General features: G+C 38.3%; 1 protein-coding gene across 1 annotated transcript in view; it reads right to left on the reverse strand.

Moving 5' to 3' along the window:
- Nucleotides 1-1,672: 1,672 nt before the first annotated feature.
- FAM19A5 (family with sequence similarity 19 (chemokine (C-C motif)-like), member A5) overlaps nucleotides 1,673-27,349 on the reverse strand; it is a 239,977-nt gene continuing 214,300 nt past the window's right edge. The window contains exons 3-4 of the mRNA XM_010581080.1: nucleotides 3,241-3,368; nucleotides 1,673-1,720 (exon numbers count right to left, since the gene is read on the reverse strand). Coding sequence (XP_010579382.1) covers nucleotides 1,673-1,720; nucleotides 3,241-3,368 — 176 coding nt within the window. The remainder of the gene's footprint in view (nucleotides 1,721-3,240; nucleotides 3,369-27,349) is intronic.

A 27,349-nucleotide genomic window follows, 5' to 3' on the forward strand; every position in this document is an offset into this window, starting at 1 on the left:
AAAAGCCTCTTAGCAGATGAAAAATCTTTGGTTCATTCACACCTTGTAGAAAGGATGACAGGGCAGAAGTGACATCCAGATCCATTTAGAGTATACTTTGAGTCTGATTTTCCTTTGCCTTGCACCTTGTGTAGTCATTTACAGCTGTGCAAAGTGAGCACAAAATGGATATAAAACACTGCTACCCATGTGAGGAGAGAATTCTGATTTGGTTGCATTATTTCCAGGGGTGATCACAAAAAGTGCCAGGCAGTGAAAAAATCTGGCTCTGCATAGGAAGTCTAAACAATTTTGACACAAAGCATAAAGCAGCAGCAGCGCTTTCCAAACAATTTACAGAAATTGCACTTTTGCTTTGGAGCAATGGGTATTTTCATTTGCTGTTTGCTTGGTATTTTCATAGAAAAAATACTAAATGTTAAACCCATCTACAGAAAACGAATCCTATTTCTTCCTTTTTTTGGTAGAAACGTATTTAACTGTGAGTCCTAAAGTATATTCTCACATAAAAAGGAACTCCTGTCCTACATAAGATCTCCACTAGTTCTACCTTTCCACATGCTACTTCTAAACCCAGTACTTAAAGTTACACTTCTACACGACCTCCTGGAACCAGTGTGAAAGCTGGTATTATCACAACAGCTAGTCTCAGTCCATCAGAGTTCAATACTGTTCTGGCTTTAGTATGGGTGGCAAATTATTGTCTCGGCATTTACCAAACAGTGATTTCTCTGCTACATGATCTACTACCTCTATGATAATGCAAGACCTACTGCCAAGTATCTTCAAAATACAAACTAATATTAGCAGGAAAGGCCTGCAAATATTAGATTAACAAATGTGTGTTAACAAAACTGATAGTTTACAAATTAGGGACCTAATCTGGCTGTTGCTGGAGATGTGGTGAGGAATTATTTCTACTTAATAACAGAAATTTATTGTATAAAAATTGATTCAATATGTTTGGACATTTATTTCCCCATACTACCCGGTGGCCATTTTTCTGGCCCTTCCCAGCCAGAATTCCTTCCTGTTACACTTACATGCCATGATGGGCCTGGCAACTCAGGTGCATTCATTACGAGCAGAAATAGAAATTACTTGACTGCATCAGCAGATGTTGATCTAAGAGTACTGCCACAGTAAATAATGTATCTTGGTGTTTCTGTTAGAAAATTTCTTTTCTTTTAATCACAGTCATGCACTTCGTAGAGTCATCCTAAAACATAGTTCCTGAAACTATTACCCTTCAACAAAGTGGCTAAAGAACAAATGAACATTTTTTTATTATTATTAATATTTTAGTAATACTGTATTACAGATTGGGGTTTCTTGGGCTCTTTTTTTTCTTTTTTTTTTTTTTTTCCTTTTCTTTTCTCCCCTTTCCCTTTCTGGATTCAGTGCTTCTTTAAGTATTCTGAGTCGCTAGTCTGGCTTGACTGAAAAGTACTGTGTGTTTGTTGTGTGTCTGCATGTGTGATACCAACTGTTTGAGACTGCTTGATGTTAGATGAGGGCTTATGCTCAGAGCTGTTCTACAGTTGGCTCTCTGGCAGAATCTCTCCTCACCAATGACAATGATGTCTCTGTGTGGGGGAGAGTCTGTTTTATTACAGTAAACTTGTCATGGCCTTAATTTTTCTGATGGTGCATGATTATGATTTCATTTACGTTAATCAAAATCATGAGTCATTCCATTCATGTCAATAGCATTGAAGAGCTACACAGAGAAGTAAGAGTTCAGAATCAGGCTTCTGGTGTTTAATCTGAAAGGATATCTGAATCACTTCATTAAAGATAGATACTGAATGCTTACTTTGCATTACTCAGTCATGCCATTAGCATAAAACATCAAATAAAGTACTATAATGACAGCTGGCAATGTGTCACAGTACATGGGTTTTCTGTTTACCTCAGGGACAGAAAATACCCCTGAATTAACGAGATTTAAGATAATATTTCAAGTATGACAAAGTTACTGTATTAGGTTGCCTTGCCCTTGAAAGTTGGCATTAATGTTTCAAAAACTTATTTCCTTCCTTTGTTTTTTTATGTCAGTCTTGCATAACTTGAATGCAAAGGATCTAAAGGCAAACAGTATTTAAGTAAGACCTCAGAGACTGAGTTAAGTTTTACAGCCCTGTCCATAGTGAATATTATGCCTGGTAAACACAGGAGCATCAAAAGAGTGATCACAATTCATAAAGTTTGTTTTGTAAGTTTCTCATAAAGCACTATCAAATCTTCATTCTTTTTTAAAAAGTGAAAAACATGTTAATTTTCAAAAACATGGGTATTCTAAAACAATAAAAGGTTTTCTACTGGCGTCTGTCTCCTGCTCAGACAGAGAAATTTTGCATGGGCCTTAATTTAGCCCTCACTGATAAGTACTTTTAAGACTAAATATTCTTGAAATTGCACTTATTTAAATTATACTCAAGATCCATGTAAATCTAAAAAAAGATTATAGGGGGAAAAATCATTTCAAGAGGTCTAGCAAGCTATCAGAATATTGCTCTATTATATCATTTCAGATTTTTTTCCATTTTTTAAGTCAAAGAATTATTGGCATTTGAGAACATTTTCTAGAAATCTGTTTGATATATTACAGGCCTTAGAAAGTATTACCGTCGTATATACTCTCAGCTTCACTACAAGCACGTGCCCCAAAACACCAAATCAGAGAATTGAGGGGTTTACCAACAAAACAGGACCAAAGGAAGCTGAAAGAAGGGTTCTTTTACTATGTTTTCTATAGGTCTCACTGATTGTCTCACTGAAAATTAAAGATCTATTTGTGCATCTTGCTTTTCCAGTACAGTGGGAATAGCAAAAATATTTTCTCCCCAATTCCCAGTGAAAGCTTTCTTTTACCCTGCTAGACCACGTGTTCACTTTTATACCCTACACTTCCTCAGCATAAGAAAACTCTTGTACAGTGAAGCAATAAGATACTATCTTCAGGCTGAATACACATTTTAGTTAAACCACTGGTGCCTTTTAAGAAAACCTTGATATAATTTCCACTCTTAGTAACTGTGGAAATTACACATTTTTCTTGTCTTTGTGATAACATTGCTGTGTATTTCAGGAAGCACACTTGGGTACATATCTTAATTATAAGGCAACAGACTTTACATATCTGTGCTCAAAAACAATCAGAAATCTCACTCTTTTTTTTTCCCAATAAACTAAAGTGAATGAGAAACTGAAGAAATATAGAACAGAGAAGTGACCTACCGTGGTTGTCTTTATCCGTCCTCCTGGTTGTGTACAGGTCCAGCCTGATTTATTGATTAGCAAATCACAGCCTTCTCCTTCTAAACATGGAAGCATTTCACACCACTGTTTTGTTTTGATAATTCGTGCTATGGGACAGAAAAGAAAAAAAAAAAAACAACCAAAAACAATTGGCAGGAGAATTCACATTTCACTTATCTCTAAACACTTTCTCATTTGAGTTGTCTATTTTCATCATCTGATAATGCAGCCATAGGTTATGATGTAGACAGCCGTAGGCAATTTACAAAATTATTTACAACACCTGCTGTGCCAACAAATTTCATAATAAAAAAAGAACTTAAAAAACAACAATAAACCAAAAGACAGCTCTGTTGTAAATTGAAAAAACATAAAAGTCAGCTAATTTTCTAATTCCATGCTTCTTACAGTCAAGGAAATACTGTTGGAAGGGCTAACAACTGAATACTTACTGTCCTAACTAATCATTATGGTAGCCTAAAAATTACCTATGACTGGGATCCATTGTGTTAGACTCGTTATAAACCTAGGAAGACACTCCTTATCCTGAAGTGCTTGCAGTGTAAATAGACATGAGACGGAGTGGAAAGAGAAAAGCTATAATAAACAGGCAGAGGGGTCAACATAATGACCGCAACTGTGAAACTCTGTGATAACTTGCAATGGTAGGGGCATAGTTAGGGGCAGAAAGGAGGAACATAAGAAGGACAGGTGTTGAATGAAGTAAAGGTTGGGAAATCATGGGGAAGGAGACAATAAGCAGAGGGAAAAGACTGGAAAAAACACCCTATTACTACAAGGGAAAGGAAGTCTACTCATGAAGGTCCCTAACTGTCTGAAAGGTGGTGTGTTGTGTGTTTTGTGGCTCCTCTTAATGCCTGTGTCTCTAGTAAGCTGGTTCTGCAAAATTTCCTCAAGGTCATACACAGCAATTAGTCTTGGAACAACAGAGCTCTGACTGCATTGAAGTAGATGCAGAGGAGCTGTAGGGAGAAACTTTTCTTCAAGGCAGTGAGAAAAGGGTGTTTAATCCCTGTAGACTTCTTTCTGGATTATAATACTACTTCTTTTGAGTTCACCTCTGTAGTAGAATATTAAGCAATATGACTAATATCTAATATTTTCTTACCCTTTCACTCTCCCCTGTAGGCAAAATTGGAGGGGGGGGAATGTTAGTTTGGGATACTTTTTATAAAATACATATACAGAGATGTACTCACTTGCATGGTGCCATATACTCATGCTAAACAAGGTAAGCCCCAACAAACAATCTATCTTTTGCTTATACCGTAAGGCTTGCAATCCACAGAAAATGGTGCTCAATTCCTTCAGAGATCATCTCAGCAATCCTGGGCTAGGCTATAAGAAAGCTTCACCACCTCAGTCTGTATGTAAGTGCCCTAGGATTCAAGGGCAGAGCAAGTTCCACATCCAGGGACACAGATAATGTCTTCCTCTATGTTGATGTGTGACACCAATACACACGATGTATCTTCAACAGTCATGAGCCCAACAAAAAGAGAACTACAGGAGAAATACTTGGCAAAGATAAGCGTACAAGAAGCTTCTGATGCTCCAAATTAATTTTGGGTCCAAGACGCTTAAAAGCAGACATTTATACCCAGGGGCAGTTGCAGCTCCGTATGCTCACCTGAGTGTGTGTTTCAGCCTCCCTACACCCCTGACTTCCTCTGTCTGGAAGGACTTAAGAATACAATTCCCAGTGCCACTGGATTATGGCAAGAAATAGAAGTGTAATTTAAAGTCTTTTAATAAAATCCTTTCCAATACTTTGACATGAAACAACTTGTGTCCTCAGTCCCGGTGCAATTGTTGGTAAGCTCCAGCAATATAATGAACACTGATTTCTTTCAGTGGAAGCTCAATCTGAAATTCATATTAAGATTTTCATTACAAAAACCACTTTAGCTCCCAAACGTCTACATAGGAATTTGCACTGTTCCTTAGGCAATATATGTACCGCTGGAGGAATTATTCCCAAACAATTTTCATAACTACAGTTTTTTGAAGCAAATCCACTAAGATTTTATAGCACATAAAATACAGAAATCTGGATTGTGCTTGGGGTCCATAGGTACTGCTCTACCGAGAACTGGATCATATCAGTTTTCAAGGCTAACATCTCCTATGTAACAGATAATAGCCTCATCCTTTCTGAGTGAAGGCATGCATCCAGTTGCAGGCTTTACAGAAAAAGCTCAGTAAAATGTTAACACCAAACCTCACCCATTTGCATGCATATATTTTGCAATTCACATATCAAAATGGCTATTTCTATCAATGTTTCAACAATATGAAGGATCACTGAAAGACTGAATAGCCATTTAAACTAAAAAATATGTATCAGATTGCCTCTACGTTCTCAGGTGCGAGGCTTTCCTGGAAACATAATTTGAACTAATCTCTAAAAAAAAATTTCTCTCCTCTGTGAATGACTCTGAGTGTTTGCTTGGTTGCTATCTCAGAATGCAGCTATCAGTAATATCACAAGTATATGGAATCCTTGCTCTGGGTATTGGCTATATCCACACAAATTTAGAATACACCAAGAGTATTTTACAGAACTTAAAGTCTAAAACATTTCTGTGCTAAGTGTATAGACTAGCTCATGCATTTAGGCTTTGAGAATCGGAGCAATTTCTTTTGCAGAGAAAAGCTACTCCCCTCACATGGTTTAAAGCAAATCAGTATCAAAATGGTTTATTAATTTATTAGTGACACATAACCAGCAGCAGTGCAGGATCAACGCCAGTAATACAAAAAAGTAAACCATAGCACTAGACACGAAGTGTTCACAAACACTTGGGAATTCTTAAACACCCCCTCAGAACTAATCCCAGACACTTCCAGCGCACAGTCACGGGCACCCGGCTCTCCCCATCCCCTCCCCGGCAGTGCCGGGGGGCGCCCCGCCCTGCCAACCCCCTCTGAGCGGGCAGCACCCACCCGCCTGCCCACCCCGCTGGGTCTCCCCCCCGGTCGGAGATCTTCCTAGCTGTTTTACCCAGCTTTTCAAGCTGACCCTCGCTTCGTTTCCAAAGCCTGGCAAACACACACGCTCTCACGTTCCCCTCGGAACAGGCCTCATTTCCTGGGCCATTTGCCAAAGCAGGCCGCGGGCACCCTCACACTTAGGTCTAAAGTGAAGCCTGTACAGACGCCTTGTTCTGTTGCACACAGGCAGCCACCATCGCAAAAGAGAGGCCATATTCGTGACTGTGGGATCGCATCTGTTTTTGCATTTTCACTTTTCAGTTTGTCCATTATAGCAGAGTATCACAGCGAAGCTAAATATATAATATAGGGAGGGAGCAATGTACACAACGATTTTATCAGCATACTAGGAAGAATTTCTATCAGTAATTGAAACTGAGTTACACTAGTCAAAGCAAAGGAATACAATGTATTTCCCGAGGCAGTATAGTTGCCTTTTTACTGTGTATATTCACTAGGGGTGAAATTCAGCCCTCTGCAGACAAGACAGCAAAAAGCCTATCAGATTCTTCAAATCCACTCCAAGCTCCATTATAAAGAATTAAGTGGCACTTAAATGATACATAGGCTTTGTGCAGGCCTTCTGCAAAGAACTGAATTTCATCTTAAGAATCTGAGCTGACACTACTTTGCATCTCCTCAGAAGGGCTGTGCCCCTTCACTTAAACTGAAGATAATAGGAACTGACGGTGCTCAGCACATGGTAGAATTGCTTTCCTGGGTAATACCATTTGAACTGGAGACCAAAAGGAGTCTATCCAAGGGTTTTCCATACAAACGGTTCTGAGGTGTTGCACGCAGGCAGAGGTTATATCAACACGATGCCAAGCTACCCACCAAAGTGTTCTTAACTGTTTTGTAAGATAAAGCAATTTGCAATGGATTTCCAGTTATTAGTAAAAATAAATAAATAAAAGTCTCTATTCATGATCAGTATAGTCCAATTTAAGACTCTTCAACTGAGTAGTGTTTCAGAACACCACAGATTATTTTCTGCTAAGTACTGCAACTAGATACATTTTGTAACTAAACTTTTCACCTGGTTTAACATTATATATATACTTTCCTACCAAAAACCAGCTTTATTTACTAAACTTTCTTTTCACACATTCACTCTACATCCAGGCAGTTATCAATTGCTGCATCTCTAGTCAATCTCATAACTGCAAATCATGAACTTTTTGTGATAGCAAAAAAGTGATCTAAAACTTGTTCAGCAGCAGCAGTAAATGCAAAATCTTACAGCCATCTAAAATATGTTAGATTAAACCACTCAGAATGTTACAGTTTGTTTTCTCATATCTTTTTTAAAATGTTGGAGAATGAGCTCGGAAATAAAAGTAAAAATGTATAGTTTTTTTTTCATTGAATAAGAATATTGATTAAAACAGCATTTGGATACTGAGACTTATAATTTCAGAATACATCATGCTCCTATGCATAAAAGGTGGTGTGTGAAATGAATATTTACAAATCATAATGAAAACCATGGTACAGGAACGTAAATAAAATAAAATTAAAAAAAAAGATGTCTTAGTTGATGTTTAGCAGTCAATTCCACATGCCTGAAGTAGCAAATGGAAGATTCTAGTGGGGAGCAGGGAAAATTTCTCCTAAGCCCATGAAGAATGTACCATTTTGAAACATGCTTCTTAAATGAGAGCTTAGCTCAACTATCCTTCTTATAGAATGATGTTCTCCTTCATGTTATTTTTTTCAATGCTAGCTTGTAGCACTTAATGAAAGATGTAAAGTATGCATTGGAGAAAATACTTCCTTTTTGATTTCCATACATCATTTCACTGTTGTTTTCCTTGAAATCTGAAGAAAGCTGGTCAGCATAGCTGATTCCCAAAGTTCAGAAATGGCTTTGGATTCATCAGTTTAGATGTAGCTAGACAAACACATTTATCCTAGTGTTACTCTCTTGCCCTATTAACTCTGAACAGGGCCCACATCTTCTATTATTAATCACCTCCAATTGATCCCAACTGTTTCTATCATTCCACTCCTCCCAACCTCTCTGTTCTCTTTAACTCATATTTTTCCTTTTTCCTTCTTGCATTTTTTCAGCTGTAGCCTTTTGCTCCAACCATTTCTCTCTTCTGCGTCATTCAGTACAGACACACTATCTACCTATCAAAAATCCCAAAATACTTTGCAGAACTTGTTATGTTTAGCTAGTTTTACCTATGACTGGTAAATGCTGTTCATTGTCCCCATTTTGCACAGAGGTTAATCAACTTGACCATGGTCACACAAGAAATTTGTTGCAGAGCTGGAAACAAAACCACTGAATTCTTAGTGGTTGCTAGCCTGGACACCTTTCTCCATCCCATTTTCCTTCAGAAAGACAGCATGCTTTTATATATATTTATATTTATATTTATATTTATATTTATATTTAAAAGAAATTAAACAACAACAAAAATATGCAAAGTAATAGTCTTTTAAAAACATGTATCAGTTAAATTGCAGCAGCAGGACAGAGGCCAGCAGAAATACAAACCGAATCACAGTACTCTAATAAGACATTGCAATCATGAACTGTCTTTAGAGCAGCAATTTGACTGTAATAGTGTATAAGCCCCAAACATTAATCTATTTTACTATACAACAAGGAAACATCACAAACCTTGGATACTTTTTACAGCAGTCATCCTGGTCCACTTAAAAAATTGGAAGCAGTGCTAATTCACAAAGAGTTAGCTCGTCTCAATTATTTATAGGGCATCTAGACAAAAGACTATTTAGTTCTAAGAACAGCAATATAGCAATGTCTAGACAGCCATTTTATCATTTAGCTCTTGCTGTCAAGATTGGGAGGGATACTTGAGCTGAAGTTGAGAAATATATGGAAAAAAGTGATCTCCTGCAGGCTACAGAGAGGCTACAAATTGTGACCAGGTAACTGGATGAAGAGTAAAAGACTGAATGACAGGGCAGAAGCTTTTCCTGCAGCTCACCCCAATCATAGTTCCAGTAAGGAAGAAATGTTATTGCAACCCCAGGGTTGAGAAGAGACCTTCAATATAGACCTGTTCCCTGAAAAGGAATAAAAACCTTGGTCTACCATAAACAGTGCAGATTGCACCATGCACAACGTATATTTGGGAGGAGCAGGATAATACACAGGAGATAATCTCCAAATAATGCAGTCATCCATGTCATCCCAAACTAGGACTAGGCTGCCTAAGGGGCACAACTGCCACTTACATGAGTTGTACCTAGGAATTAGCTGTAGCATAAGAGGTTGCTGGATTAAGCTGTGTGAATATAGGAACTTAATAAGTAAACAACAGCGGCATAGGTTTAACTTTAAAACTACTGCATTTAGCAAGGCATCCAGGCATCTGTTTAATTTTAAGAAGGTACCTAATGTTTTGCTGAATCTTCATAAGACCCTGTAAAATAAATATATACTGACAGCTTAGGAGGGAGAAAGTCCAAAGGTATCCCACAAATCAGAAATTATTATTAATACGTAATAAATCCCCAGAACACAAGACGGAGGATACAAAATCCAAAAAACCAAACCCCAATTAAACAAAAAAAAGCTGAAGTAGAATCCAGATTCTAGGAGCACCCTCATGAAACTCAACAGCTCTTACCTTCTTTCCTGTTTGTCTCTCCAAATAGCAGAACTTCCTCATTATAATGCCCCAAACAATAAATGAATAAATAAACAATGAAAATAAGCATATGAGAGTAAATGCACAGGAACACAAGGTATCTGACCTTTTTATAGTGTAGAAATGAGCATGTATTTACCTGGCCTCTCTCCTTCCAGTTCTTTGAAAACCTTAATACTACGTGACTCGGTGATCTACTGACAGGTATCTCAGATTTGTCTACATCCAGATGTTCAAATATTTGCATGAGAGAAGCACTATCCTAAAATGGAAAGTGTCCTACAAATGGGCTTCATAGTCAACTTAGGTCTGTTTCCATTTTCATTTTCAGGGCCAGTTTTCTTCTATTTATAATTGCTCTCATTTGAGATTGTAATATATCTCCACATTTGTTCTCAACCCCTTAGCCTTTTGCTGGCAATTACTACAATTGCTTACGCGGAGAAGTAATACAGCAAATATAACATATTTTTCAACTGCTTATAAAGCAATCTAACAGCAACAGAAAAAAAAATCCGGTATCACTTACCAAATCTCACAGGGTCACAACAAGCACCCTGACAGTCATAATAAATAATGAATACAGATAAAATCTACATGTTGAATTTTATTTAGGTACAATACATGTGCTCCTAGCCTCTTCTAAGTTGATGGTTTCTAACTCTATATTAAAATGCAAATGTTTTAAATAGGCAGCCTGGCCCCCACGACTTTGCCCACGATTTCAGCACTTGCTTGAATATCCACAGATGTACATATTCACTGCTTTTCAATCTGTGAATGATCTACTGCTTCATTGTCTGTGGGTAGTTAGCGTTTGCCGTCTAATAAGAGATGCTAATTGAACACCTACCCCTAGAGAAAGCCTTTGTCAGGACTCAGTGTCTTCTGTTTCTGTCCCCTGCTGTTCTGCTCTGCTGTATTCAATTAGTGTGCTGGAAGCAAAGTAAAAATTACTAAAAATCTGATTTGTGCTATGCCAGCAAAGAACCCTTCAGAGATCAGGTTTTCATCACATTTCACTTTGCTGCCAGCACACTGAGAAGAGCAAATTTAACTGGAGAGGGACAGCAATTTCAGACCCAAAGAAGAGAATCTGAAGACAACAGTAAAGGATAGAGACAAGGGAGGGATATAATGGAAAGTAACAAGAAAACAGATAATAGGAAAAAAAAAAAAGAATAAGGCAAGAAAGAAAGGAAAAAGAGGACAAAGCCCAGCTAAATGTAGTAGCTACTGAAGCAGACGGGTAAGGTCAAAAACTTGCACAACTTGTTCAGTGGAGTCAGTAGGACAATGTTGTAAGTGAAGGCTAAAGACCAGAGCTGTTTGGATTTTTTTTCCCTTAAGTACACCAATTTCAGTCCTCTTGATATGCGCAGAGTACTGCAGTGGAAGACCAGATTTACTGTGGTTAAAAGAAGAATGTGAAAGAACTGGGCAGATATTCATGACCATTCCTGTGTTATAGAGGGAAGGTTAGGAGGCTGTGGAAGAGGGAGAAGGACCTCAGGGACTCCCAGCTATGAAGCATGTGAACATATCAAGGTAACTACTGAGTAGGCAGCAAAGCAGGACTTTAAAGGAGGAAGCCACAGTAGGAATAAAATATGCACTAGGTTACACGGTAGAGAGTGATTAGTGCCATGGAAAGAAGCTGAGAATAAAAGATTATGAGGCTGGTAGTAGAAAGGGAGTGAAGGAAGGGTGGCAGGAAGGTTATAAATCAACCTTACAAGTGTCTGAAAACAGACTGAGCATCAGAGTGTAGATACCCATGGATATGGGTGACAAAGGATTCCTGGACTCTTCACCCTATCTGCAGCTTTGCACTTGACTGCACAATATCTGATTTTGTATTCATGGAACACACAGTAAAATGCTGGCCAAGGATCAAGGTCCTTCTTGGGACTCTAGCTATGTAGCACTCATGTACCCAGGCTTACTAGATATGTTTAATGAACTCTGCACATGCTTAGTAAGGAAAAAAAAAAAAAAAAAAAGAAACATTCTTCATTTGACAACTGCTTTTGCATGGACAAAGCAGTGAGAATCAGAATGTGAGACTCCATGCACATGAGTAATAAAATCTGTTAGTCTTTAATCTTTTTAAAGCTATTTCTGGGAATTTTAGTTAATGTTCTCCAAGTGCATTCAAAGGACAAGCATTTAGCTGAGTGTTTCTGCTCTGGTCCTCATCGCTTTTGGTATTTTCCAAGCCCAGTGTCAGCAAGTACACTGCTGCTGTGACATGGTGGTGACATTTTATGGTGCACTGAAAGAGATAATAATTCAGCTGTTCTCAAGTACAGTGGGCTTCCTTTGTCAACAACCACAGCAGTGGGAAACTTTGCCCTCCTTTTGTCACGTATGTAAGAACAGAACATGCAAGCAAATTGAGTTGAAATGAGCTTGACGACTAGCACAGAAGGAGACGAACAGCTGCTGCTATGAGAACAATTACAAGTATTAGAAAAGGAAACTCAGCAACGAGGCTGTACTTATCCCATACCCCCTGTGATTTCCCCCTATTCCACATGACTAGATGCTGTGTTACTGTAAACTGTTATGTTCTTTGGGGTAAGCCTGTGACTTTTCGGTTTGATCAAATAGTAAAAATAGGCTATGGTTATGCTGGGGATTTTAACACAAATCAATGCTATGTGAATGAAAATTAAGAAAAATTTTAATAAAACGAGTGAAACAAGTGAAAACAAAGAGAAAGGAAGACAACTATATGGTATCACTTTTCACAGTGAGAATACAATTAATATAACCACTTCTGATTCTTTTGAAACTTGTGTTCATAAATATTACTTTTTCAGTGCCCCAGAAAACTTGCCACAGTGAACTGTAATGGTGACCTTTAGATAGCTTGGAAACTGGCCTTTTCTCATGACTTCTGCTTTCATTAGCCAGTGTTTGACCAATAGAGGAACTAATGTGTTTAAATACAGCAAAGATGTTAGTTTATACGTGCACTGAACTGGTATGCTGTCCATGGGAAACCCTGTTACAGGTGGATGTGTTATACCTCGCCTGCACAGTCAATCACACATCTTGTCAGAGAGCAGTTTGACACCATGACTACGCAGAACATGATTTCTGACTGACAGATGAAGCCATGTGAATTTTTTTAATGTAGCTTTTCATATATACATAAAATATTACTGTTTCTTACCCAAAACTTATATGATCTGAAACATCTTTCCTCCTTTTTGTACTTAATTTGGACAATTACTGGTCTCAAAACTTAGTAAAGCTTTCTCTGTATATACCTCAGTATTTGGTAAAAATTAAAAAAATATAAATGACTGCCTTATCTTTATATAAGGTTTCTCTTTTTAATTTATTTTTATAATATTGCACATAGTATCAGGAGACAGATATCTTAAAAAGACAAATAATGCAATTTGTCTCCAAAACTCAGCTAATGCATGGGTGTTTTTACTTTCTGTATGTAATGCACAGAGGAATTGATTTTCAAAGATTCATCAGACTCTACTTCATAAAAATTCTTCAGATGTTTTATGTAGCAAATACACTACAGTTCAGAAGGAGCTCTATAACAGAAATAGTCCCTGATTAGAAGGATTAGTCTTTCTTCACCTAACAGCCAGTATTTTATTTATTGGAACACATCCAGCAAATCTATGAACAGCCACAGAAGGTATTTTAAAGGCCAACAGTCTCCCTGTCTCCTTCACCATCAGAAAATATAATTTGAAATTTTCAGAATTGTTTCTGTGAAACCAGACTAGAGGGACTGGTCATAGGGTGAAAAAGGGGGAAATGCTGCCTCTTTCCTAGGGCAGGCAATGCATGTGCTCATATGCTACGGCCATTATGTTTACAAGCAGGAGTCCTGTCCCCTGCCAAAAGCAGCACAGTGGAGGTTGGCTGGGCCAAAGGACACAGTAATAGCACAGACAATATACTCTGACTTACTTACCTTTTTAAACTATGAACTCTGAAAATAAGGTGCTGTAAGCGTTTGTGGTTCTGCAGCAACTGCTCACATTGTTAAAAATCAGACCACCAGACACAAAGCAGTTGACCAGGACAGGTCACTGAGAGTTAAAACTACTTTTTTGTATTGCACTCCTTTATGGGAAACATGATGGAGTCATAGATTTTAGGGACAGAAACAACCAGTTATACTAATCTAATCTGACCTTTTAGAAAGACTCCAGAACTGATTATCAGAGAATACTCACATTTCTACAAACTCCTAAGGCAGCTTATACAATTCAATAGCAAAGGCAAAACGCCTCAGTTCTAAAGATTTTGCTATTATTTCTATGGGACTCCTATTTAACTCTTGTAGGAGTACACTCGTCTTCCCTTACTAAACACTAAACAATTGAGCAGTCTGCTGTCAGCTATAACAAGGCCAGGTCCCTGACAAAGCACTCGGTGTTCCTAAACGTTAATCACATGAATTTTAAATCTCTTGCTGTTGCTTTTTTTTTTTTACATTGAAAAGCATCTTAAGCAAAATAAAACAAACTACACATTAACAGTTGACATAAATGAGTTTAAAACCCCACAAACTTATCTTGGTTTGGTGTCTGTAATCTTAGCTTTTAAAGATGTTAATGGAAGCAAGTTAGAATACTCCACCTGCAGGACTTTCATTTTCTTTCAACAGTAACTGTCTGTAAAAAAGCTTTCTCAACCAGCTCTTGCTTTATAGAAGCGATGGGGAAACCTTATTGGAAATATTTATATTGTATAACAATACAAACAGTACAAGTTCACAGTCCTGACTCAGACAAAACTTGCAATGGGTTTCTTGAGGGTTCCTCTCAACAATGTGCTGCTTGACTGAGTCCGCGGCTTGGAAATAGCTCCTTGCAGATTAAGTAACCACAACTGCTAGTTCTCTATGCCACTCCTCTTACTGAACTACTTAAGTGTTCATATAGTCTCAATGTTTTAAACACACCAAAATAAAATAATCTTCAAGAGGTCTTTCCAGGGAAACCACAAATTTTCTGTACTTTCACATAGCAGATCTAAAAATGGCCCTTTAAATTATCCCTGTATGCATAATTATATAAGCATGCATGTATGGATGTATCTATGCATCTACTGTGTTAGGAATGAGTTGCTGTCACCACTTCTCTGCAATGTTTTATCTCTGGTAAGCAGGATATCCCATCTAACCACTGTAGTCACATGGGAATAACAGAAATAATTTTTATTAAATCATAGAATAATGTGCACACTTCCTACTGTTGGACTGAAACTTTCATAATTTCATCTGTGTTCAAAAGTTTAGAGCCTATTTACATGGCCTAGTTGCTGGAAAGTTAAATAGTGAATTTGTAACACACTACCCACTCTTCACTAACTCTGCTTTTTACAGCTTGAGGTGCACTTTTGTTAGCGCATTTCTCATCAATATACATTACCTGCTGCTTTTATAGACAGCTTTCCATGCCTGACCAAGTTTGTTTAAAGATAGATCAGGTATCCCTATCTGTAAAATTTGCTGCATGTAGATTAAATCCATGGAGAGGGCTAGTAAGTACATTGGCTTTCTGGTAGTAGGGAGGAAAATGGTCACAGATTTTTTTTTTAATTCCTCTTTGTTCAAGAGCAGAATTATGTATATTTTTGTTAGTAAACAGAAGATTATTCAGATTCCTTATGCCATTATCAGCATATTCTGTATCCTAGAATAATTGCAAATTCCTAAATTTTGGCTAGCCAAGTGAAAAGGTAGCTATTTTTAACTGTATCTTACAAAGATTTTGTCAGATTTCTAAGTTCACCAACTGTAAAATACTTAGGATAAGGGAGAATCATTGCATGAAAACAGACATAACAGTCTGATAATATGGAGATTGGCAATTTCTACCAGGCGGACTAACAGACACTCCAGCCTGCTGAAAATGTATGCCTCAGCTTCATTTTACTTGTGACAGAGGCATGTATAACACACACACACATATACAAATTTGCCAGCAGATTCGTCAGCAGTTTTACCATGATATGAATACCTTTTTTTTTTTAAAAACACAAATTTGTAGTGGATGCTACAGCTTCACTACTATGTTTATTATATGTATGGTCTTGACTACTTAAATCTGTGCAACCCATTCAAAACCAGACTGCAAAATGCCAAAGACTTTCTTTCACTTCCAGTCCTGCTTAAGTTTTCGTTGTGGCACTGCTCATCTGAATCATTGCCTGTTTCTTGCTTACAAAACATTCATATTCAAAGCACCATTAGCACAATAGCAATTAACAAAGAGCCTTTTATGCCAACATGCTACAACTTCATCTCGCACACCCTTTACAGGAAAAAGGTCTTTTCTCTTCTTTCCAGTATCAGTGAAGCACTCATGCCATGTGAAAAGAATGCTCCCTTTCAGTGCAGAGGGGACATGACTGTGCCTTATGTGAATCTACTGTATGTACAACTGAGGGGAGGACTAGGTGACCTAAAAGATCTTTCTCATCTCTAACCTCTATGGAAGTTCACAGTATCGGGAATTGCATATTAACAACCAGATGCAGGATTTTGTGTGGAAACGGCAGAGTGCTTCCACAGGATGTTTTTCTTAATTTTTCTCCGCTGTAAAGGATAGGAAAAACACTTTTAGGTTTGTCACAAGTATAATTGACAAAACACAGAAAGGACAGCAGTTACCCTGGAGTAATTTACAGCAGTCATTCCTAAAAATATTGCTAACACGGAACAGTAAGTGAGAAGGAGGGAGAACCTGCAGCTACATCACACTAGAAATTGGTGGATTTTGTTGCCAGTACTACATCAAGTTGCCACATTGGCACTAAGACGAACACTAAGGTTCCCCATGAGGTAAGACTTAAGACTGCTCCTTTATAGCATGCTGTAGATACCACATTAGAGAAGAACAAGAGAAAATGGAAGTGCTTTCTACTTCCTCCTAACAATAATTTATAGGCAATTCCACAAGGCAAAAAAATGAGTAGCACAGAGTTGGTCAGAAAAACACAGAACACAAACCCATTTGCAATAATGGCATATAAGCAATATCAAGGCATTTTACAGTAATATAAAGATGTAGGATAGATATGAGAATCGAACTGCCCCCCAAAACATCTTCAATATCAAATAGTCACAATACTTCCAAATACCTGAACTACACAGCCCTGTGACATGTTTATAAACTTGATCATTCGGTAACAGCTGTAAGATTGTCTACAATGTTTTACCCCGAGTTCCCACTAGCACAACACACACTGGTAAAACAAGAAACAAAAAAGAAACGACCCCTCAAAGGCTCTTGTGTGCCTTTATTTCACACTGAATAAGCAGGCATAGTACAGCCTGCTGCTAAGCTTTTCCTTACCAGTTGGTCAAAACATGGATAGACTCTTGGTTACAGCTCCTAATGTGTTGATCAACTGACCCAGAATAACAAAGGCTAAGGGTAAGCAACACAGAAATTACTATAGTGGATCAGACCTTAATCAGTCTAGTCTAAGATTCTGTCTCTGCAAGTAGCCAGAGGGATGTGTAAGAACTCCACACCAGCCAGCCACCTCTATTTCTGTACATTCTAGCAAGAACTGTTCCAAGAAGAAATAACTTAATATGCTTAGATTTGTTTCTCCACATTTTCTCAGTTACTGCTTTGCAAGCTGTTGATTGAGGGGCAAAGGGTGGAAATTCTACATCTCTGAGGAACAATTAACTTCCTTGTTGATCCCCTGAGGTGTACCATAAGCCATAATACCATAAATTATCCCAAGGAGAATTTGTCATAATAGATCTAAATTGATAGCATTAAAAACTGTTCAAGCATTTGTATTTAAAAATGCCTCCTTTGTTTTTAAAGGATTTTGCATTGCCAATTTGAGGAAAAAAAAAAGAGTAGAATTTTTTTCCATTGTAATACAGAAAGCATATTTGCATCACACATTAATCACAGAAAAATTAAGGGCATAGAAAAACAAATATGATAAATCACATATCCTTCTGCCTGAGATATAATTCAGCATCAGGCCTGTATACTTCATTAAGTACTGTGTTTGCCATTAATACTTCACAAAAATGTGTGAACATACAGCTGCACCATGAAGCTGTTAAAAACCAAAACTGTCTTTAATTTTTCCTGCTTCACCTTCCTCTATACATTATATGAAAATCATCCATAACGTATATCTTCCCTTGCCTAAAATACATACAAAAATTTGCTATATGATAGAATCTGCAAGGCTTTCTATTCACAGACAGTACTGCCTGTCTGAGAAGAAGTATGTCATACCTACATCACATTATTCTCCCCAACCCCCCGACAGGAAATCTTTCATGAATAAGCCTGACTTGCTAATACACTATTCTGTTCCATGCAGCTTCTGACACAGCACTTAGGCATGCTGGACCCAAGTGCCTCTTGGTACGTAGGGTATGAGCAACGTGACTCTCATTTATCACGTGATCTCTCACTCCTAGGGCAAAAAGTATATGCAGTGAATGTTTTGTTCAACATTTTGTTGTTTTTTTTCTTAATGCACATACATATAAGTTAGGAAAAGCAAGTCTATGAAGCAAATCCTGTACTTAGAGTGGAAGGTGGTGAGTCTTGTCCTTAGTTCTTTGGAAAATTTATTTCAGTCTAAGTTAGGCCATTGACTGCTTTCCTTAGCACAGCCACATGCCAAATGAGGCTGCCGAATGCACTCTCATTCCTGCCCACTCTTGTAAATAAATACATGCTTATTTATATTAACTTCAAGACACTTCTCCAAACATCTATCCTCTCAGCCACAGCAGCTCTCAAAATAACTCTCAAATTTTGAAAGAAATCACATTCATCTCCTGAAATTTCTAAATATACCCCACATTTCAGGCATCTGAAAGCTCTGTCTGCACAGACTGGATTCATTGCTTCAGGAGAAAGAGCATGACTGCTCTCATCAGGCTCTCTGGCACTCACCCTTAATACTGGGTGGTATTTTAAAATTTTAAAGACAAAACCACATGTATTCTAATAAAGCAAATAAAGCAAAGTGTTAACACTGGGAACATTAAAAAAAAAAAAAAATTTCTGGACCTTAACATCCAGCTTTGTATTGGGTTACTCCAGTATTTTATCCCACTTGGGTTGCTTATAGTCTACCACATTATTTAACAGCGAGGAACTGTCTTAAGGAACTCTCTCTCTCTTTTTTTTTTTCCTGATTCTGTTAAAAAAAAAACCTATAAAATGAGGAATGGTATCTCCTCGGCAGACCCTGGGAACACACTCATCTCCTTTAGTATGTTCTTTTACTTTCAATCCTATAATTTCATATATTTTTGATGCAGTTCATGCATAGATCATGACAAATATTCATGCATGCAAGTGCATGTCTGGTATATGTATCCTAGAAAATGTGTAGTCTCCACCTTGTCTCAATAGCTTTATAGGGACCATACACATTAGATGAATGACAAGATAGCAGTTCTGGCATTTAGAACGTCTCCTAAGCATGCACCCCTTCCTTCCTCTTTTGTGAACATGAGAAGCTCGTGCTTTCACAGCTGTTTGTGAAGCTGGGGTGGAACTGAGAACCTCCTCTAGGTACTCTGACTATACTGGATATATCACTCAGTTTCTTGAAGATACCGTGTAAAATGTAAATATGACTTAACATTTTCTGCTAAGGTGATGTAGGCACTGGAAGACAAGTCTGCCTGTTTGTCTTGCAGTGAAGTATGTTGCCAAAGACACATATCAGTGGAAGACTTTTTCAAGCACTTCAGGATTTATGCTTCAGTCAAAGATAGTAAAACTAGCTATGGCCTTAACTCAGACAGTCAACTAAATAAGTAATCTGTCATTATAAAACTGACTCATTAAAACAGTGGGCCAGGAGTAACCTTGAAGAAGGATTTTGAAAGAAGATTTTTAAGATAATGTAAAGAGAAATGTCTAAATGTAACAGTGGATAAAAATAAGTCCTGGTTAGGAAAAATCTCTTCACATTTTTACTGAGTTTGATTTAACGTCAAAGGCTTAGGAGAAATGCAATTCTCAATGACTATCACGCAGTAAGAATCGCTGAAGTATAATTCCAAACTTCCCACAACAGTTTTTAAGATCTCTGCTTTTATATCCCTTGTGATTTCTTTCAGCAAGCTACTAGAGCAAGATGCAACTTTAATGGCTATTATTACCAATATAAAGAGTATTTGTGCCTTTTTTTCAGCTAGCATAAACCAGAATCATTCCACTGAACAAAAGAAATCCATTTTATATCAGTGCTAAATCCAGAACTGCTTGTGTTTATTAAGTATTGAGATTTTCCATTCACTAAGATTTTATGTTTATACATACACATGAACATATCTTACAATTACCAAAATTATAGTTATTCTCAGAAACTAGAAAATTCAAAATCTGTGTTACTTGAGAGAAAATGCAAGCCTGCAGTTCATGTCTTAACCACAACAGTTGATCCTAATACAGCAAATAAAATCAGAAATCAATTGCATGCAAAACTGTGTAAACAATCACAATTATTAAAATGTGTGAACTTAACTAGGTAAAAAAGAAAAAAAGTAAATACTTTTACATATGGAAATATAAAACCAATACAAGTTGGGTAAAAAAATATGAAAATGGCAAAAACAGGAGCTGTTAATTTATTTTATTTTACGGATGACAGACTGTAAGACCAGCAAGATCCATTGTCATTCTATATTCTGATCTCCTGTATAATATTACCCATAGGAATTCCCTGCATTCACCACAGCTAGCAGTAGCTGTAGCAGAACTAGAGGACTGTTTTGGAAAACAAACAGAAAATCCTGAGTTTAAAATTTTCAAACCACAACTTCAGTGACTTGTCCCAAAGGGTAATGGCAATTGCTGTTTGAAAAATCTTGGCAAAGTCTCAACATTAGTTCCTTTAACTCTATTGCGGAGTTAGGGCTGGAAGAGGCCTCGGGAGATTTCTAGTTCTCTTAACTCTTAATCAATGTCTTGGTTAGCACAAACTGAGGTCCTGGAGCCTCATACAGCAAAGCATGTGTCTTTCATCATCACCAAGACTGTTCTCCGAACTCTTTCCAATTTTTCAGTATCTTTCTTGAATTGTGAACATCAGAACTGGGCATACCAGTCTATTAAAACCTTCCCCGTGTCCCAGATGTGTAACAATAGGTTGTCTCATGTTCACCCAAGGCGGCATTAGCTTTTTCAGGCTGTTGTCTGTAAGATGTTCACCTTTATGAGCATTGTCCATCTTCCAGATCTTTCATTTCAGCATATGTACTGGATCTGGCTGGGCTGGAATTAGTTTTCTTCATAGCAGCTGGCATGCTGCTGTACTTAGATTTGTTATTCAAACAGTGTTGGTAACACACTAGTGCTTTAGCTATTGCTGAGCCGTGCTTGCACAGCATCAAGGCTTCCTCTGTTTTTCAGTCTGCCCCCCACAGCGAGTAGGCTGGGAATGGGCAAGAGGTGGGAGGGGACACAGCCAGGACAGCTGATCCAAACTGGGCAAAGGGATATTGCATGCCGTGTAACATCATGCTCATCAATACAAAACGGGGTAGTTTTTCAAAGGTAGATATGCTGGCTGGGCATCGGTCTGCTTGTGGGAGGTGGTGAGTGACTGCCTTTGCATTGCTTCCTCCCCCTCTTTCCATCACTTAAACTGTCTTTATATTGACCCACAAGTTTTTCTTGCTTTTGCTCTTCTCTCCCCTACCCCGTTGCAGGGACTGGGGGTGGGGGTCAGTGAGCAAGCAGCTGGTGGGTGCTTAAGTGGTCAGGGTCAACCCACCACAACATATTAAAAGATACAGTTCACACGGCTACATACACTGTACCTTCTGACAATGCTCCCACAGCATTCATGGATAAATTTCCTTATCATTCCCAGTCTTGGCCTTTGAAACATTTTGGAGGAAATTGATCTGGGTAGTCTTGACAGCAATCTCCGCTGCATACTTTCTGGACCATCCCATGCTCAGAAGTGACTTCCTAGAGCTGCTTGAGTTCATGAAGGAATAATCATGCAATGCAGCAGATCTCACATAACCATCTTTCCATACCATTCTTCCATGTCCTCATGACTTCACATATGGTTTATCTTTTCACAGGCAGGATGTGGTAAAACTCTTACTTGTAAGAGCCCAACATGGCATGGCACACCACATGAGACTGCAGAGGAAAAGCACTACATGTGCACCCACAATTACAGCCACAGCTATAAGAAGCGCCCATAATGATCGCTAAGAATAGAGCAACCTCACACCTTCCAGCGCTTGGCTTCTACAAATGCTTAGCTTAGCTTCTGTAAATGCTAGTCGTTACTTGGGCTCTTGCCCTGACATTGTAGGTTGAGAGCTGAAATGGGGGTTTCCCAGGCAACTCAAATCTGTCTAGCAACCACCCATGTCAGCATGCATAACAAGGTCATCACAATATGTTTGCTATTTCCCATGGCATCATCTTGTTCCTTGGCAGCTACAGAAAACAGATGCACATGGTGCCTGCTCAACCTTGGCTGCTGGTGCCAGCAACCAGAAGCCAGCTGGACCTGCAATCCAACCTTTGACAGTCAGCAGCACTGACCAATGCCGAGACAACACACAGCAGAGAAAAGCTAACAGAAATGGTTCTTGTTTGGTCCACACGTTAAATGCCCTGCAGACCCACTGCCTGGTGCTAACTGGTCCTACCCATCGAGGTCTGCCAGCAGGCACTGGTAAACAATAGCACAACTCAGGTATTCACAGAGGCATGACAGGGAGAGCTTGAAGCATGCAGGGGAGCTAGTGGAGGGGTAAGTTCTGGAAAGGCTGTGTTGAAATCACAGCAATGGCATCGTGGGGTGTCTGTCACTCTTGAAAGCTCTCCTTTGCAGTACGCAGTGACTGGGGTCATCTAAAGGGCTCGCAACGGGAATGTAAATAAGTACTTTAGCATGTAGTGCCATCACAGGGGTCACATGAAGAAGTTATCTAGCACAGCAGGACAGGTGAAGCCGATATAACTACTGTAGCCATTGGGGCTTTTTTAACCTCCTTTTAGTTTGTGAATCATCCACAAACACCAGGAGTGGCTTTACATTTTCCTCCAAGTTAAAACCAAAGAATATTAGGCAGTACAGATTAAAAGATAATTTTCCATCAAAAATACAGCTGTTTGATGGGTTCCTTCATTTACATTTACTTACCAGGACCTACTAATTAATCACTTTTTTCACTTCTTATATGGCATGATTATTTTTAATTTCACATTGTTCTTGATTGTCTCCAATTTTTGTGTCTATAGAGGAAGTACTTTATATCAATACTAGCACCTTTATTACACAAAAATGTAACAGATTTTGAAAAAAATTAGGCAGGGAACAGTATACTAGCTGAAAAACAACAATCTGATCTGCAGACTGAACTCAACTCATAATCTTAATTTATTTTTGATATACAGAAGCAAATATGCTACCCCACACCTTTTCAGAATAATTTTCACGTTTCTTTCCAGTGCAATGACTATTTAGTAATATAAAGAAGGTGGAAGAATTTCAACAGGACTGATTACGAGAGCTCCCTCAGAATAATGACTCGACATAGTGGTCTTTTGACATGTTGAAGATAAAGGCATCGCATCACCTGGAATTAGCTTTTCACCTATTGAAATTACTTATCTAAATGTGTACCAAACACTCCACTGTTTTTCCCAAGCTGCCATTGGATTGTCAGGCAAAAATAACCAAGCTCAGCCTCCAGTCCCATGAATTCTTTCTACCTGTCCCTGGTCGTCTTCCATAATTCTTAGACTTGCTATGCACCATATTGACAGCCAGAGAAGAGAGTCTTCTACCTGGGTATTCTAAAATTATAAGAAAGAAGTTATTTGCTACTACTACTTCCAAAATAAACAACTCCATTTGCTGTTGTAACAAAGTATTTCATTGTTATCATCTTCACCTAATATGGGGTTATAGTCTTTTGTAATTGTAGACACAAAAAATAAAGAGTTTTTGAATGTAAAGGGCTGTTATAATTAGAACTATTAGGTAAACTATGAGAAATAGGTTGAGTTCATTCAGTAGCTGAGATAGCATTTATGGTGACAGTCTAATTTGTTAAGGAAAAAAATAAGATAAAACCAAAGTAAAGGCTGCTTGATAAAATAAAGTAGCCAAATACCATTGTTTACATACCCACAAAGGAAACTATTTTATCTGTCATTCATTGCCGTGATACACGCAAGCAATATAATTCAAAGCAACGAAGACAAACAGAAACACATAAGAATGCCTTCCATCTCACTTAACAGGTGCCTTTAAATAGAAGACTGTATAAACAAAAATAATTTTGCTTTACATAGACTCAAACAGATCAGTCTGTGCAATTTTTCTCAAGCAGTCTCTGAAAATAAACCTTTGAGAAAATCTCAGATTACCAAAAGGATTTGATTTTATTATTGTTCAATATAATTTTACTTTCAAATTAGGCAACACAGTCCTTTTTAAAACTAGAGAAGTTATAATTTATCTCATCATCTGACATCAAAACAAAGCTCTGGGGAAGTTGTTTAAGAAGGGATACATAATCTTTAGCATAGCAGGCTCATACAAGTTTGGAAAACAAAACAGAAAGAAGAAAACAAAGAAAAAAGACCAAAACTCAGGTTCCTGTGTAGAAAAATCTACTTTCCATTATATATTTTTTATATTGTTTAAAAAATGAATAAAGTTTAAAATAGTGTTAATAATTTGGAATACATAAAAATATCATTGACCTACTGCATCACTGAGAGACTGGAATATTGATTAAATATTGATGCCCATTTAGATAAAACAGAGAATATGCTTCTACGCTTGAGGCAGCTAAGTTGTTATCAGGATTCTTTCCCCATTGACTGTTCAAGACTCTTTACCAGTTATGAATTATACTGGCAGTCCAACAGTTTTACTCCATTCACAGCTCCTTTCAGAGGACTGAACAGTAAAGTAATATTCTAGAATGCATTTTATCATTTGTCTTTACTGTACTAGGACTTCATATGCACATAGCCACTCAAATCAATGCTTTAACTTTTGATCAATTTAGAAAGTAAATCAGAGCAAAAAGTGCCATTTGGCTTGGGTAATAGTGTTGTACGGTCACAGTGTGGCTCCAGGATTTCATGACATGCACAGCTTCCACTTTGGTTTTAACTTAAAGGGAACTTTGATCCAAAAAAGCTCCAAATGTGCTGCATTCCACCTACTTGAAATGATACCACAGCTAGTATCAACAGAGAGGCTTAACCTAAATTCCTTCCAGTTTAAAGAAATCTGAGTATCAATACATTGCTTTTTATGGGAACTTTTTGCTCTATGGGACCCAAATCAACCAGACCTTTGAAGTAGAATTACCTTCGTCTCCCTTGTCTTCTTGAAGTGAGCACATCAAATGATACTTGGCTTTCATTCCCTTAAGGTATGTTTTACTAGAATAATAAAAACCCCAGAACAAAATAACTCTTAAAACACAGAAAAGTCTGAACTGCTGGGTGAAACTTGAGATGCTTGTAAATAAATCTATCCCTGCTCACTGTTCTTAGAGTGAACTGACCTTTATTCCAGCTCTCCTTTTCAGTGCAATAACTTTAGTGAGTTTTTACCTTGACAGGCTGGAGAATTGGGCTGACAGGAACCTCATGAAGCTCAAAAAGGGAAGTGCAAAGTCCTGCACCTGGGGAGGAACAACCCCATGCAGCAGTACATGCTGGGGGCCACCCAGCCGAAGAGCAGCTGGGCAGAAAAGGATCTGGAGGTCCTGGCAGACAGCAATCTTACCATGAGCCACCTATGTGCCGTTGCAGCCAAGAGGGCTAATGGTATTCTGGGCTGCCTTAGGAGGAGTGTTGCCAGCATGTTGAAGGACATGATCCTTTACTCAGTGCTGGTGAGGCCACACCTGGAGTACTGTGTCCAGTTCTGTGCTCCCCAGTACAAGACATGGACATACTGGAGAGAGTCCAGCAAAGAGAACTAAGATGACTTAGGGACTGGAGCATATCTTATATGAGGAAAGCTGAGAGAGCTAGGACTGTCCAGCTTATTGAAGAGAAGGCTCAGGGTGATGTCATCAATGTATACGAATACCTGAAGGAAGGGTGCAAAGAGCATGGAGCCAGGCTCTTTTCAGTGGTGCCCAGTAACAGACCCAGAGGCAATGGGCACAAATGGAAACACAGGAAGTTCCCTCTGAACATCAGGAAACACTTTTTCATTGCGAGGGTGGCTGAGCACTGGTATGGGTTGCCCAGGGACATTGTGGAGTCCCCATCCTTGGACATATTCAAAAGCCATCCAGACATGGTCCCGGACAACCTGCTCTAGGTGGCCCTGCCTGAGGAGTGGGGTTGGACCAGATGGCCCCCGGAGATTAGTTCCAACCTCAACCATTCTGTGATTCTTCAGTTTCCACAAAATCTGCCTACTGCCCTGAAGCAAGGCAGAGATCAGTACTGCTCCCTTCTAACCAGCACTTCTCCTTTTAATGAAATAAATGATGTATGTGAACACATACTATAAAATAAACGTCAAACAGTTCTATTATTAGTCATAAACATGCTCTCTTGTACCTTCTTATCTTTAGTTCATACAGCAAGATAACGTTTATTTTTGCATGCTGCTATAGAAAAAATCATTGGTTGGGAGATCTATACTGTGGAGTCAAGTGTGGTGCTTATGAATATTGACTTTGGTGGACTGTTTGCTTAAGTGGCTATTTCGGCTCGCTAGTTTTTCTTGCAGATCTTGTTTGGGGTCTTGAACAGGTGCTTCTTTTTATCAGTATCACAGATACCCAGACACAGATTTTCTAGAGAAACTTAACAGCCTTCATGCAGTTTGTATATTAGTACCAACTGGTGTGGCATACGTTCCTCCTCACGATGGGCCCCAGGATTCCTGGGCAGGCAGAGGGTGTATTTGTGTAGAGTAGTCATAATTTTATTTTCTGCTTTCTAATCTCATTTAAATTACACGACAGATTCCATGGACAGAGGATGGGTACAGCTCTTTTCTACCTACTGTAGAACTTGCTACTTTGTTTGCTTAGTTCATCATGTAAAGCACACATCTACTACCCTGTTAATTTACAACGGTATTTAATTTCATTTTCACTTCCACAGTCCTTTTCTACCTAGCAGGTTTGAAATGGATATATTCTGCCAATGATGCCTTAACCTAGGAGTGGAAACAGCAGATCCTTTTCTCTCCATGTTTACACATCAGTAACACAGATAAAATCATAATATAATTTCTCTGAAAATTATGTTATTACGTAGCAATAGCATAATTATCATCACTTCATAGCAATAGTGTAAATTACATTACTACTACTACAATAAACCAACATGTACAGTATTTCAGTGCTGTATGAGCCAAAGGAAGCCTCACTTCCAGCAGTGGGAGATACAGATTTAGTATTTAGCCTTCTGCTC

This window comes from Haliaeetus leucocephalus, unplaced genomic scaffold (assembly GCF_000737465.1).
Source record: "Haliaeetus leucocephalus isolate CR32 unplaced genomic scaffold, Haliaeetus_leucocephalus-4.0 Scaffold751, whole genome shotgun sequence".
NCBI lineage: Eukaryota > Metazoa > Chordata > Aves > Accipitriformes > Accipitridae > Haliaeetus > Haliaeetus leucocephalus.